This window comes from Cavia porcellus, unplaced genomic scaffold, assembly GCF_034190915.1.
Source record: "Cavia porcellus strain 051 isolate PalLab524CR breed Dunkin Hartley unplaced genomic scaffold, mCavPor4.1 scaffold_27, whole genome shotgun sequence".
In the NCBI taxonomy this organism is placed as follows: domain Eukaryota; kingdom Metazoa; phylum Chordata; class Mammalia; order Rodentia; family Caviidae; genus Cavia; species Cavia porcellus.
The window spans coordinates 7,566,830-7,581,645 of NW_026947510.1; the positions used below are offsets into that span (position 1 = coordinate 7,566,830).

Genomic DNA, 14,816 nt, shown 5'->3' on the forward strand with positions numbered 1-14,816 from the left:
GGACAGCTGTGACACTGACCCTCAGAGCCAGGAGGCAGACGAGGCTCAGGTCCAGCCCAAACAGGAACATTGCTGGAGTGTGGGCCCCAGACCATCCTGGGACATTCGTGCTCTGATCCTATGCCTACCCTGTGTTTTGTCTGTATGCACATACACACAGCAGGAGCACCAGTGGCTGGGTAGGTAGAATAGGTACAGGACCTTCCACAAACAAAGCTGTGGCTGAGGGGACAAGTCCAAGACCAGGTGGTGAGGGACACTCTCTGTCCCTAACCTTGTCCCCAGCACCTGCATTCCACATACCCTGGGCCTTCTGAGCTAAGTCTTCCTCATAGTCTGAGGAGGTGGTGCTGCCCCCATGTCACAAAGGAAATAACTGGAGGCCAGAAGGACCCAGGCCTAGCCAAGGTCAGCTGCGCAATGCAGCCATGGCACAACAGGGTCCCAGGTCTCCTGGACCCCTGGACTGCTCTGAGCCCCAGCACCCAGCAGCTTGATGTAGAGAGGAGCAAGGCTGTCCCTGCAATTACTTCCTGCAATCCAGGGACTCATACCTCAGAGGACCAGGGCACCCTATCAGGTTCCCCTGGCCCTGCTCCAGGAATCTCCCTGGCCACCCCAGGGTGTGACAGTCAGTCTGGGTCCCCCTGGGCACTGCACAGCTACTATCCCAGGGCCATCACAGTTATGACAAGTCTGCATCTTTCTGGCAGGCAGTGCAGGGGAGCAGCCCAGCTGGAGAGCAGGGTTGGAAGGGGCCAAGCACTGCCCGAGGGTGCAGGCCACATTGTTCACCGGTGACAGTCACAATATTTAAAGCATATGTTGGGGCTGTAGAGGTACAGGGTGCTTTATAGCTCAGCCAGGCACACATCACCTTGTAACTTGTAAGCCATGTCCCTGCAGAGGGAGCACAGGAGGCTGAGGCAGGACAGCCCTGGCAAGCAGATGAGCTCAAGAACAGGTGTGAATGAGGGGACCTACCACTGAGCATGGGAGCCCATGGGGATGGTGAGCAGCATTTTCCAGTTGGTGCTCAGTGGTCCTCGGCTACAAGAATACTCTTCACCTTGTGCTTGTCTTGGCAGGCACTGTCTCTGCAACAAGGAGCCTGAGTAGGCCAGGGAAGCATGTCGTGTTTGCCAAGCTGAGTAGGCAAGTCAGACATCCTTAGAGAAGGTGGAGGTGGCAGCAGGGATCTGGCTAAACAGTGACACTGAGATGAAAGCTGGAGACCTAAGGTCCTTGAGAAACTTGATGGGCACACTAGGGTGGAAGGAGTCATGATACCTGCCCACGGGCTCGTGTGGCTCTGCAGAGGATGTACTTGGGCACTTCCAGTGGCCATGACTGTGGCTGTGCCCACCCATGACCCTGGGGCATGTTCCTGTGAGCCCCATGCAGACAAGAGCCCAGCAGCAGCATTTACTGAATAAATGTGTGTGCCACACTGTCTTTGCCCCTGGCACTGAAGGTCCCCCTTGTGCCCTGCCCTGCCAGAGTCCTAGCCCAGGGTAAAAGCTCACCAGGAGATTCAGGCAGACAGAGCTGAGAAGGACTGCAGGGAACCCAGGCAACATCCAGAGGGATGGGCTTCAGGTCTCAGCTGCAAAAGCCAGGCATGACAGCCAGTGGGCACCGGGGCTGTGGCTACAGTTGAGTTCAGCCCATTGGGACCCCAGGACTGGCTAGCACTGTGCGTAAGGTGAAGGTGGGAGGTCACATAGCTGATAAGGGAGAGGAAGGCCAGGGAAGGGCTGTGGGGTCCATCCACCACCAGACCCTGGCTCACCCTGACCTGAGCCCCTCAACACCACCCCACTCAGCCTAAACCACCTGCAAGAGGCCACCCTCCACCCTGATCTGCTGGCCAAGTCACCTCTGCAGACTGCCCGGACCCCTCCCTGGCCCCTGTCTGCCTGCCTGTGGGCTTCTCCTTACAGATGTAGTCAGCAGAGGCCTAGCCTGGGTGAAATCACTAAAGTCACCCCTGGGTGGTCTTCAGGGTTCAGTGTCCTGTGAGCTGACACATGTGCCTCTTGCTCTGTCTCCAGGAGGGGCTGACTGGGCCCCACCTGCCTCCTGAGGAAGACACTGCCTGTGAGGCCTCTGTCCCCAGGAAGTCTCCTTGCATCCTTCTGCACCCTACCTAGGGCCTTCTCTGGCCACCCAGGTGCCCACCTGTTTCTGGGCAGGGATTGAGGGCCTGTGGGAACTGCTGGTCGTGCCCACGGGCCTGGAGGGTGAGTCAGTGGGCAAGCTGAGGGAAGGAAGTTCCTGGCCCTGGAGCTGTGGGGACAGAGGCTGGAGCAAGGCCTTCAGGAAGCACTGTGGGCTGGGGTCCCAAGCAGAGAGGCCAGCACTCCCTGGGACCTCACATTCTGGTAGAGGAGGATGGAGAGCAGCTCTTGTCCCCCACACTGGCAGCTACAGTGAGGACACAAGAGTCTTCTAATCTCCACAGACCACTTGCCCAATCCCCCAATACCCCTCAGCCACCGGACACACAGGGCTCCCGACTTGCCAAATGAGGGCTCAGCTCAGTGAACACCTGTGGCCATTCAAGCCACACAGCAATCAATGGCAAGTCAAAGTCCAGACCTGGAGCCCAGAGTTCTGGCTGAGCCCTGGGAAGGGTATTCCTGGGGCTCTTGGCAGCAGCCCCCACTGTCCCTAACCCCACACCACAGGGTGGGGTTGGCAGTTGGTGGCAGGAAGCCCCAATTTATAAACATGGTCTGGTTATGAGAAAATCGGGAGGGTTTTGGTTTCCATTCGACACAGTGATTTCACGGCCGCACCCTGACAGGAGCGTGGCACCTACCTCAAGAGAGGGAGGGGTGGCACCAGCCTGGCCTCACTCTGCCCAGCTCAGACATGTGGCAGTGGGAGTTGCCTGAGGTGTTTTGGTTGTGTGATGGCCTGAGGCCAAAGGTGGCATTAACCATAGACGGCAAAGCATGCCTTGCCCGTCTTGTAACACATGGCATGTTAAGGTTGAGTGCTGGCCATTCTTCCTAGCTGCATCTCACTGGTGCCATGAACCCTATCATTTTCCTGAGCTCAGAGCCCCAGATACTCTCACTGCCCTTCGGGGAACCACAGCCACTGTTACTGATGTCAGGGTCATGGGCAGCAAGAGCTTAAGCCAGCTGTGGACAGCAGAGGTTGTGCCCAGGTCACAGGTGGGTGAGCTCCAGAGAGCACAGTGCCTGGTCCACCTGAGACCCCTGTGAAGAGCTGCATGGCAGGAGGGAGTAGTGGCTGTAAGGTGGCACCAGCAAGGGGCAGGTGGCCTGGGCTGGGTCGCAGAGACAAGGGAACCTGGGAGGAGGGGTGCCGCCCCTTGGGGATTTGGGTTATAAGGCACCAGCCGACCTCTCTTACACTGTGTTTACTCACTTTGTCTCCACAACTGAGGTTATGGTTGACTGCACTCTGGGATGCAGGGATCATTGGCAGAGGGCCTCCCTAGGGCATGCCTGCCCCCTGCATCCCACTCCAGGGCTGCCTCTGCGGGCCATGCCTGTGTGCCTGGGCACTGCACAGCCAGGGTGCAGGCCCAGGCAGTGGACAGACTGTCAAAGTCATAGGAGTGCAGTCATAGGAGTGGAGAGAGAGGACGGGAGGCTGCACCACCCTGCCCTTCCTGCCAGCCCGGAGGACAGCCACTTGGTCACTGCCGCCGCCTCTCCCCACACTCTAGAAGCCAGGCAGATGCAGTAATCATGGTGCCACACATGGGCCCTGGAAAATGATTGCTCCCCAAGCCTTTGTTCACCCTCATTATTCTGGATGGGTTTTTTTTTCCCCCAAGTCATAAAAATGACATTTTTAATATGTGGAATTTTTTTTAAAGAAAAGCAATATGAAGAAGACTTTTATTGTCAATAAGCTCTACCTTTTAAACCAGTTATCTTAGTTTCTGCTCTAGGTATTTTAATTGAAGATTAACTGCTGTTAAAGAGTGTACACATTTGCGGGGGAGCATTGGGGCAGAGTAGAGGGGCAGCGCTGGGGGAGGGGGGCACCAGGAAAGCCCTGCAGCCATCCTTGAGGGGCCACCTCCCTTTGCAGTCTTTGTAGTCTGTGGAAGAAGCAGGCCAAGGAGCAGAGGCAGCCCTGGAGCTCACGGCCCCTCTCTCGCTCTTTGAGATCTGGACGTGCAGAACAGGGAGGGGAAACAGTGTGTCTGCTGTAGCACCTCGTGCCAGGAGTCCCTGAGCATCCTGGGGCCCCACTGCCCACAGTCTCTGGCCCCCCATCCACAGACACTTTCCACCACATCATCACCACATCCAGGGGTGAGGCCTTTGCCCTGTTACAAAAGGGCCTATCCTCCAGGTCACAGCTCCAGGAGCTGGGTGGCAATGGTGGCTCCAGCTATGGCTGGGGCCACTCTCAGACTAACCCCTGCTTCTGCTGGGAACATATCACTTCCCCCAAAAGTTTTCCAGACCCAGCATCCCTTCCTTCCCCCTACACATCTGTCTGTCAGTCTGTGACTCCCTCCCTTTCTCCCCAGTGCCTTCACTGCTCTCTGCTGTGATCTGATTCTGAGTTCCTGTCCGCTGCAGCCACAGTCACCCAAACCGGGTACCATGCTCCTTTCCTTAACAGCCCGCTTCTGCCTGAGGCAGAGGGTTCCAGTTGTGGTCCCCAGGAGCCATGACTGGGCTCGCCCATACCCAGCACCTAGCTAGTCAGGAGTAGGAGTAGACCTAGCTGAGGCAGAGCTTAAGCCACCCCCAGCTAAGGGGGACATGATCCTGGACTCATCACAGCTATTGCAGGACAGCAGCACCCACTTGTCCACATCCATCCGGAGGTGCCTGCAATCCTTCCTGACCCAGGAAGAGGTCAGGCCATCCACCCTGCCCAGCTGCGCTGCTCAGCTGCCCAGCCTGCACTGAGCCCACGAAGGGTCCCCTGGCCTGGTCACTGTCCCCAAGCTTCTCAGTGTGTGTCCATCTACACTGGGTACCTGCATGTCAGAGCCCGTGTGTAGTCTCTGTCCCTAGATGTCAGAGCAGAGAATGGCTCTTCCTCCTCCAGCTCAGCAGGAGTAGCAGAGAGCGTAGCCCCTTCTCTGCCATTCCTGCCTGGGCTAAGCAAGTCCATTTGCATTTCTGGGCTGTTTCCCTCCTGCATGAGTCGGTGGTGTCATCTTCCCTACTGCTGAGTCCTAGCAAGAAGCAGGACTGGGCCAGGTAGCTCATAGGACATCTGGAGGCTAAGACACTGTCCCCAGTGGCCCTGCTTTGTAGGAATGCTCATGAGGGGGACATTGTGGTGGTGGCAGAGGTGACCTTGTGCCTGCTGCCAGGCTGCAGAGCCTGCATTGCCTAAGCTGTTCCCAGGGACACAACAGTCTCACAGGGGTCTACAACCAGAGGCCATCAGATCTCAGCCTCTTTGAGGACCAACCACAAAGAACTCTGGGCATCACCCCAAATCCTGTTCCCTACGTGCTCACCCCATCACCCAGCAAGGAGCCTGTGCTCTCTGAAACCCACAGGAAGCATGGCCCCTGGAAAGGTGCCTTCCTAGCCTTCTTGCCCCAGGAGCACAGAGGCATCCAGGGCTGGGCAACACATTTACTGCCTAAGGAGACAGCTTGACAGAGTGTGGTACTCCAGCTCCCTACTCCTCTGTGGGCCTGGCCTCTGTGGCCTGCCAGGCCCTGCCAGGATCCTGGGCTAAGGAGGCCTTTGGAACCCAACAAGCCAGTGGGAAGGGACATTGCCCTGGAAACAGAGAGAGTCTAAGCAGGTGGGCTGAGGCCACCATCTTGTCCTGACCTGGAGGTGATGGGGTGTGACACAGTACAAGGCAGAGTCCTAGCTCTGGGAACCTTATTGCAGAGAGTCGGGAAAAGCCCAGACTGGGCAGGGCCCAGGGTGAGGTCTGCAAGTCATGAGGGTCTCCTGAGAGCCTTGGGTTACATCTGCCACTGGGAGAGGCTGAGCTGAGCGGAACAGCAGGAAGGGTACTTGAGTCCCTCCTGGGGCTCAGGGTAGGGCTGGGGAAGTCTGTGAGGCTCTGGGGCAGCAAGCACATGCCTTGGAGCTGACCTTCATGAGGAGGGGCAGCTCCCCGCCAGCTGCCCCTCCAAAACGCTGTTGGACTGTCACAGGGCCAAGCACTCAGGACAGCAGACTTCCCTCCCTCTGCTAACAGCCTCTGTCAGATCCTCCACACCAAGTCATTTCCTGCCTAGTTCAGAACAGTTTGCTAATGCCAAAAAAAAAAAAAAAAAAAAAAAAAAACTCCTTCCACATAATGCACCAGTCTCCTCCCTGCATACCCCAATCTCCAAAGCCTTGACTGTGTTATAATTTCAATTTACATGGCATGGGGAAAATTTCTGCAAAGGGCCCTTTTTTGTTTTTGAAGAATTCATCATTGCGGCTAAGAAGCTTAATATAAATTAAAGGAGGAATTAGGCAACATTAAGACATCAAAATGGGGGTGCAGCGCCCATTGCCTCAGCTCCTGCCCAATCACAGAGGCTCAGGCACCATCAAGTGTGCGCTCGAGAGCCTCAGCCAGAACACGCTCCGCAGGCCGCCACGCAGCCTTCCCCTAATTCCTTTTGTTGCAGGACAGGTCTGATAAAAACTTAATCACTTTATCTTTTTAAAGCAAATTGCATCTTTGTTTACATACGCCATCCATAGCAGGGAAGGGAAGGAGGGAGAAGCAAGAGCCACGGATGCAGACGGACGCAGACGGCAATGCCTGAGATGGGCACCCAAACCCTTGCCTGCGTGGCACAGAGGGCCATGCTTGCCAGGCTCCTGTCTGCCACCTGCTCTCCTATCCTCCTGGCTCATCCCTCATGAGGTGAGGACTGGGTCTGTCCTTGCTGAGCCACCATCCCCCTGCTACTATGGCTTCCCAAAGTGCCCCAGCCCTGCACGCCCCTCTTTCCTACCCTGATACTGCAGCCCCTCCAAAGTTGCTGTGACTGCAGAGGAAGTGCTGAATGACTGCAGTGACCCCAGCCCCAGGGGGCCACCAAGGGGCCAGTGACCCCAAACTGCCTGCCAGGGTTCATTCCCACTGGGAGTGCCAGCCGCCCCCAGTGAGAAGGCCCCTCTCCCAGCCTGGCCCCAACATGAAAGTGACATGCCAGCGACCGGAGGCAATTTGCAGGCCTTTGATGGACATGTCACAGTGGCACCACAGTCGAGCTTGGGAAATGCTGCACAGCGCTGGCCTCGCACATTCTTCCCTGATTACCCAGCCTGAGCCAGGGTGCAGGCCGCCTTTGGCCCATTGTGCCTTTGTGTGGGGCTGCTGGCCTGCTGCTGAGAAAGGGCCCTCCTGGTCCTGAGATAGTGTCCTCAGGGAAGCCAGGCTAGAGTGTTGTCCCAAAGTCACAACCATCTATCCCTTGCATCCTGGGGTCTGGACTCCAAGGATCCTAAGATGGGGACTGGGTCCCACTCAGGCCATCTGGTGTCCCAGGGTCATTCAAGTGGGACAGGTGCTTCCGGGCCTTTGCCCTGCTGCCCTGCACCTCTGGTTCTCTGCACACATGGGGGACAGGAGCACGTGTATTCCCTGCCCCAACACAGTGAGTTGGGTACCCACAGGCCCGTGGTAGCCTGGGCCTACAAGGAGCCCTTCCAAGGTGCTGGGGTTGGAATTCAAAGATAGAAAGGCTGGGAAAGCACTGTGGACCAGGTTTATGGGTTCAGCATGGCTGGGGAACTGGGAGGAAGGCCAGGGCCCAGTGTGGCCTCAGAGGCACCCATGATGGTGGGTGCTCTGCAGGAGTGAGCAGTTCGTGGGTCCGTGCCATGTGTCTTCTCACAATACACATGGCTGTAGAGCCAGAGCCATTGACTTCTGGCACCCTGCAGCCCTACACTGTCAGCCCTGTCCTCCCAGGCAGACCATAGAATGGTGGATTCAGGGCCACTGACCTAGAGATGCTTCAAGTCCAGTGGTGGCTCTGAGACCCTGGCTGGACCATAGGGACCAAGCTGGATCCTCTGCTGCTTGACCCCTTCTCTCCTGCTCCCCCAGTGCCATGGGCCCAGCCAGCTCTAGCCTGGGGCCCAGAAAGGCAATGGAGCAAGCACCAGGGCCATGCTGTAGGGCCTCTCCAGAAACGGCTCCTATGGTAACTGGATCACAGCAGGAGTCTGGGAAAATGGAAGAGGAAATAGAGCTTGCAGCCCTCTCCTGAGCCCAGCAGCCAGACACAGCCTCCCAGTCCTCTGTCTGTATCTAGAGCTGCAGGCGCTCTTACGGAGCCCGATGGCTACATTTTTGGATTCCCAACATACATCTTCCTTTGTGCTGCTCTCATGCTTCTTAGATGTCATCTCTTAACAGCAAGTGGATCTGGTTTCATCTTGTTTCCCCTTGGTCGTGGAGCCCCTCTGTGATTCCACAAACCTGTCGTTGGTGCAGGGATTGGGATCCAGCCACCTCTGTCACCCAGTGCTCACCCAGTGCTACCCCCACACAGCCATATGGCCCAGTGAGCTCTGAGCTCCTCTGCACTGGCTCTGAACTCTGGCTGTATAACTGAGAGCCTCCATGCTGTGGGTACTGTGGGGCTTCTCCGTGTATCAGGCTTATTCCCAGCAGAGGTTTCTCAGTTCCTATTGGGGCCTTCATGAGACTGTTGCACAGGCTCTTCTGAGACACCTTTTTCTGGGTTCCCTGTAGCCCAACTGAGAGTGCCCTCTGAGGACCGGCAAGCCATGGGTTGTTCTGGTGATGGAGTCAGCAGCAAGTGACCAGAGAGATCTCTATGTGTGAGGATGTCTTATTGCAGCAGGGATGGATGACAAACATTAAAATGGGGCAATGGCAGTGTGTGGTAGAAAGTGCCAGGACTGTAGGGACAAATAGTTTGGGGTCAGGGCCTTCAGAGCATTGAGGTACAACTACAAGGTGTATGAGAGGCCTCTGCAAGATGATTTTGAGATGTTACAAGCATGAGCTATGGGGACTTCTGGGGTAACTCTTGCAGGAAGCTTGTGGGGACAGGAAATGCCACCATTCCTTAATGCAAGGGGACCCATGAGGACTGAAGAGGGGGTGGCAGAGGGGGCACCAGATGTATAGGCACTCAGCTCGAGGCACCTGCTATGATAGAGCCTGGCACACAGGCGCCTCGCTGGCCTGGCACTTGGGTACCCTTTACCTCAATCACCACAGCAATCACTGTCATCTGACCTTGGGTTGAGCATTCTTCCTTCAAAGCCACCGCCCTACCTGGGACAAGTGGGGCCAGTCCCGAGCCCAGTACACTATCTGACCATCTCACCGGCTGTTTACTGTCTGCCTTTCTCAGACTGGTAAATGCCATGGGAGCCAGGCCAGGCAGGGTTCCACACCATGTGTCCCCTCCTGCAGTGCACCCAGAAGGTCCCCAGGGGAGAGGTCCAGGCAGCTTGGAGACTCCCTGCTGGGCACTTCCCTCCACTTGCTACCTGACTGAGGGAAAAAGTTACCCAGGAAGCAAAGCAGCTCCTGATGACACTTCAACAAACTCCAACCATGGTGGCCAGTCCCCTGCTGGTGGGGCCTGCAGAAGCTGCTTCCTGGCCATGCTGCATGGAGCAGAGGAACTGAGTGGCACAGTGGGGCAATTCACTGGCCCCATCCTCGCCAGAACCAGATAGATTTTCTGGCTTGCTCTACTCAGTGTTCAAGCCACATTGTGCAACTTGCCCAGCATGGTCAGGGCAAGATGGGCCAAGATTGGAACCTGCCTGTCTCCCCAGTCGCTGCAGACACCGGGGAGCCCCGTGTCTTCTTGGCCTTCAGACCTCCTGGCACCAGGGGAAGACGGGCCACCCATGCCATTGGTCAGGGTCTGGTGCCAGCTACCTTCTCTGTTTGCAGAAGGAGGGCCAGGGCTCTGATTCACAGGCGCAGATACCTGCCATAGTTAACAACAGTCGCCTGTCCAGACTTCCAGGGAGCTAGGGTCTGAAGGGACCAACAACCTTGCTTCTCCTGCTGGAGAGAAACCAGCCCTTCATTCCCGCCTGCTGGCTCCTTGCCACTTTTCTAAATGGCTGCAGCTATAGACCCCCCATTCCAAATCCTCATCAGAAGCCCATCCCTGGAGTGTTCACCACCACTCCCATGGGTGTTCCAGACTTGTACCATTGCATGGTGCCTGGCCTGCTCACTCGGCAGGCTGTGGGGCTGGCATGAGGCACACAGCACCCTATCCTGCAGCCTCAGAGATGCCCCTGCGGATAGCGCACAGAGCAGAGCATCTCCAGGGACAATTAGAGGTCTCTCAGCCTTGGATGCTGTGTCTGAGGGAGCAGCCCAGGAACAGGACAGATGCCATGTCATGCCAGCCCACAAAGCAGAGGGGACAGGAAAGTGTCCAGAGCCTGGGGTGGGTGGGCACATGGAAGGTGTTGGCCACAGGGGACAAAGATTCTGCTAGACAAGGGGATTAAGATCAGGCGGGCTGTGAGCATCATGGTGGCTATTGTGAATGACAAAGTATGAAACAGACATAAGGTTACAAACAGTAGGTTTTAAACATTCTCACCTAGAAAATAAGTGTGTAAAATGGCAGGACTGTTAATTACCTTGATCTGATCACTACAGTGTGTATGGCTATTCATACATCATGGTGTACACCATGAATATGGACCTTCAATAAAATCAAGCCCCAGACATGTGTGAGAGGCTCTCAGGAGCCTAGCTAGGAACAGCCAGGACAGAAGCATGAAGTGGGCACAAGGCAGGACATCCACAGGATGCAGACATGAGGTGGGAGGGGCCAGCACCCACCAGAGCCCGGGGAACTGGGGTAAATGCTTGCTGCCCTTTCCTCCCACTCTCTGACTTGCTAACCCAGCCTGAAACCAGAGGGCATGGACTCTGACCATGTTCAGCCTGGAGTGGACCTCCTTCCCAGCATGCAGAAAGGTGGAGAGGGCATCTCCATAAGAGGTCTCTCAGCCTTGGATGCTGGGTCTGAGGGAGCAGGCCCAGTGTGGCACAGGCGGTGGGAGTCACGTGGTGCCACAAGCTGGGTGATCAGGATCTGGAGGAGGAGCCAGGTGCAGGATTGAGGTGGCAGTGTGTGGTCCAGGCCTCCAGTTGGACCTCCTGTCTAAAGAGACACTGGGCTCCTCCTGGCTCTGGCCAGAAGGCTGGGGTGTTCCTGAGGCAGGGTGGGAGGCAGAACTGGGCCAGTAAGATGCCCATGAAGGAGGCAGGTGGGTGTGTGGCAGAATGATAGGGTCTCCTCTGTCCCTTGCAGGTGGCCTCAGTCCTGAGTCCAAGAAGATCCTGATGACGGCTGTCAAGAAGCGGGGCCGGGCAGGCCATGGGGAAGTGGCCAAGCAGGAGGAGGGCACTGAGCGCCCCGAACCCGCTCAGCACGTGGGGCTCAGCCTGTCGTTCAAGCGCTATGTCTTTGACACCCACAAGCGCATGGTGCAGTCCCCTTGAGGGACCCCATGACCTGCTTGGGCTGCAGTGCCTGGTACCCAGCTAGATGTGCCTCAGCCTCCCCTCAGTGACTCCACACAGTCCTGCAACAGTAGGGTATCTACTCCACTGCCACTCGGACTTCCTGCTCAGCCATAGTGACAAACCCAGGGTGGTAGGGACAGTGCCAAGAGGGCCCTCCAGGCATCACAGCCAAGACCGGCTGGGAAAGGGCCTAGCCAGAGAGCCCAGTGGCCAGCCTCAGCTCTGCCCAAGTGAATGGCCCTTGGTGGCTGAAAATAAATGTCACATGGCACCAGCCTTCTGCTGATCTCTGTGTGTCTGTGTCCCAGGACCCGGGTCTGCTTCAAGGAGCCCAGGGGCTATGGTGTCTCCTGGGCCTTGGTGGGGGGGGGGGGCGGGCTATGAGGGCGCTGACTAGGGGTGTTCTTGTAGCCTGAGCTACTTTGGGGGGAGCAGCAGGCTTGGGGGCGTCTCCATTCTGTCCCTAGAGGTCCCTAGGCCCTTGCCCTTGAGTTGAGGCACCACATGTCTCTGAATGTGTCCTGCTTGTGTCCTCTACAGCCTGCCCAGTACCCACTTCTTAGCAATTTCAGAGAAGTGATGAGATAGAACAACTTGGCTGAGGGAAATCAAAGCTTTCAGGACACTGTGGGGCGAACAGATGCTCGCACGTTCCTTTATTTGGCCTCCAGACAGACATGGAGGCCTCCCTTTTATCCCAGTAATCGGTGCATTATGTTTTAATTTGCAAAAATGGTATTAAAAATATTAACTAGGGCAGGTTGTGATCAAATGACTTGGTGCTCTTAAGCCCCAGAGCTGAAGGCAAAGCAAAAAGGAGCATGGAACATGGTGTCCCCATGCACAGTGGCCGAGCAGCCAGGCAAGCAGCGCCTAATTAAGTATACCGAAGCCCCTCGTGCTGCAGGGAGGCCAGCAGGAGCAGCCAGCACAGCCACCTGGCGTGAGCCTTGGCCAGGACCCAGGTAGCAGCTAGGCACTAGGAGACGGGGTGGCCAGGCCACAGGTACCAGGCTCCTCTCCCTGCCCACTAGGGGCCTGACATGCCCCACTTCTGCCAGCTGGAGTGAGCCCAGAGGAGCAGGGTGTGTCCTGTGCACACCACCACTGTGCCTGCTGCTGCTGCAGCCAGCCAGTACCAGCATGGTTGGCCCCCTCAAATGGGCCCAGCTGGGTCTCCGCCTGGGACTCCCCTACCACCACACAAGTACACAGGCTGTATGCCAGGCTCCGTGCCCCTCTGACTCAGCCCCACCTGGCCCAGTGGGTCAGCCTCCTGGAAAGGCAGTGCTGCTTCAGTGCCATGAGGGGCTAAGTCAGCCTGTCCCACGAGGCCCCTCTGCTCGCACCTGTCAGCTGCTGGGCCACTCCAAGGGACAGCAGTCTGGTGGGGACAGACGGAGACCTGCTTCCTCCAGTGAGATGAACTAGGCTGAGCCCAGCACCTGGGCTCCCAGCAAGGAGCTGAGCAGGGCGCCTTCTCCCTGACCTAGAGCCTCGAGGCCAGCCCTTCCCTGCCATCCCTTCTCGGGGCCCCAACAAACTGGGACCAAGTCACCTGGGTCTGGCTGTAAGTCCTGTACTACATGAAATGTGTGACCCTGGGCAAGTCCCTGAGACCTGTGCCTCAGCGTTCCTGCTGTGAAATGGAGAAGAGGGCAGCAGCTGCTCCACAGGGTTCTAGGGCAGGGACTTACCTAGGCCAGGCACAGAGCTGGCCAGGCTATTCCCTGCAGCTTGGAGCAGGCCAGCGGCCACTGCCCCTCTGCAACGGGAGGACTCAGCCCGTGAGGGGCAGGGCAGCCTCTCCGGCTTCTGTGAGATGACGCCACTCTACCCCACTCTCACCTGAAGCTCCAGGAGCAGGGCAGGCTCTAGAGAAGCACATGGAGAAGTGTACAAGGACGGCCTGTGTGACCCCCACCAAGGCCCTAGGCCTGCGAGTAGACAGCAAGACCGGCCTCTCACTGTGCCTGGGAGTGCACAGGGTCTGTCCCAGGAGAGGCCTCTATCACACTTGCATTAGCAGTAACTGGAGCACCCACTATGGGCTCAGGCAGGGTGCATAGCTTTCACAGGTGGGTCACAGCAGAGGGATAGTGTGAATGGCAGCCCGTTTCAGCTGGGATCACCATATGGCCACATGTGTCCCCTCCCAGCTCCCACACCTCAGGTGACACTTGATCCATGCTCCCTGGCAGCCACCATCCACACGGACTCACCAGGATGTGTCCGTCCACCCTCAGGTAGGACCTTGGGGGCTGCGCCTCAATACCTCAGGTAGGAATGGGATTGGAACCCAAGATCCCAGGAGCCACCCCTTGACCCAGCACCTTGGGACATCCTCGTGACACTGCTTGGGATGCAGGCAGCCCCCCCCACCCCTCCCCTGTCTACCCCAAATGGAGTCATGGAGTGGGCTGGGGCTACTGTGATTGGCAGGCGAGGACCAGCCTGGGGCTAATGCTCTGTAGGGAGATAAGGCTTATCTGGAAATGTCACTGGAATCGAGACTGATGGGAACGGCCTTCGGGATTAATATAGTTTCCACAGATAACATGACGGAGCCCTGTGGCCAGCTGGGCAGGGAAAGGGGCAGCTTCTGTTGTCTGTGTGCTTCCCTGTGCAGATGTCCCCAAGTCTGTATCCTCAGCAGGGCAGGTGCCCACGTTCTGGGTGTCACCATAGGATAGTCCTGTGCAAGGAGTGGCACTCCGATTGGGGCATCTTCTCCAAGACCTGGGGGACAGGAGATGGGGTCATCACTCCATGCGAGAGGAGCACGCCAGTGCCTGGAGCATCTGGCTAGGTAAGCTCGCCCTGGTGCCCATGGCGGTCCAGGTCCCTGTCCTATGTCCCTGCGGAGTCCTTGTGAGGCCTGCATTCCCACGTGCCAGCCTCACTGCCAGCCCCTCCCCTCTGTACCCACTCTGCATTCAGCCTCATCTGTGCTCTGCTGCCCACTGGGGTGGGGTGGGGGCTTCCCGCTAGGGGTCGCCTGGAAAAGGCCTCGAAGAGTAGGCATGCGGGGCGCAGAGGGGCCTGGGGGAGGGAAGAGCAGGCAAGGGTGTAGCAGTGGATCCCCCTCCACGAAGTCACAGCTCTGTCCTCTGCTGTGCCTACAGGAGCCTCACACCCCTGCCTGATTAGGAAGAGCAATTAGTCAAAGCTGATAACAGAGTGAGCCATTAATTGGCCCAGCAGCCAGCAGGCTTGTTGGGGGCACCAAAATGCTAGGCCCAAGGGGGCCCACATGGGAGGGGGCAGCTTGGGATTCCAGAGACCCGGGGATTCTCCCATGGGATGAGCACCATGGAAAGGGGCAGGCTGTGGATTGG

The 14,816-nt window shown here is 57.3% G+C and overlaps 1 protein-coding gene across 7 annotated transcripts in view; it reads left to right on the plus strand.

Moving 5' to 3' along the window:
- Eefsec (eukaryotic elongation factor, selenocysteine-tRNA specific) overlaps positions 1–11,754 on the plus strand; it is a 207,721-nt gene extending 195,967 nt beyond the window's left edge. For all 7 annotated transcript variants that reach the window (XM_063237808.1, XM_063237806.1, XM_063237805.1 and 4 more), the window contains one exon: positions 11,264–11,754. In XM_063237808.1, coding sequence (XP_063093878.1) covers positions 11,264–11,296 — 33 coding nt within the window. In that variant the 3' untranslated portion in view covers positions 11,297–11,754. The remainder of the gene's footprint in view (positions 1–11,263) is intronic.
- Positions 11,755–14,816: the final 3,062 nt, after the last annotated feature.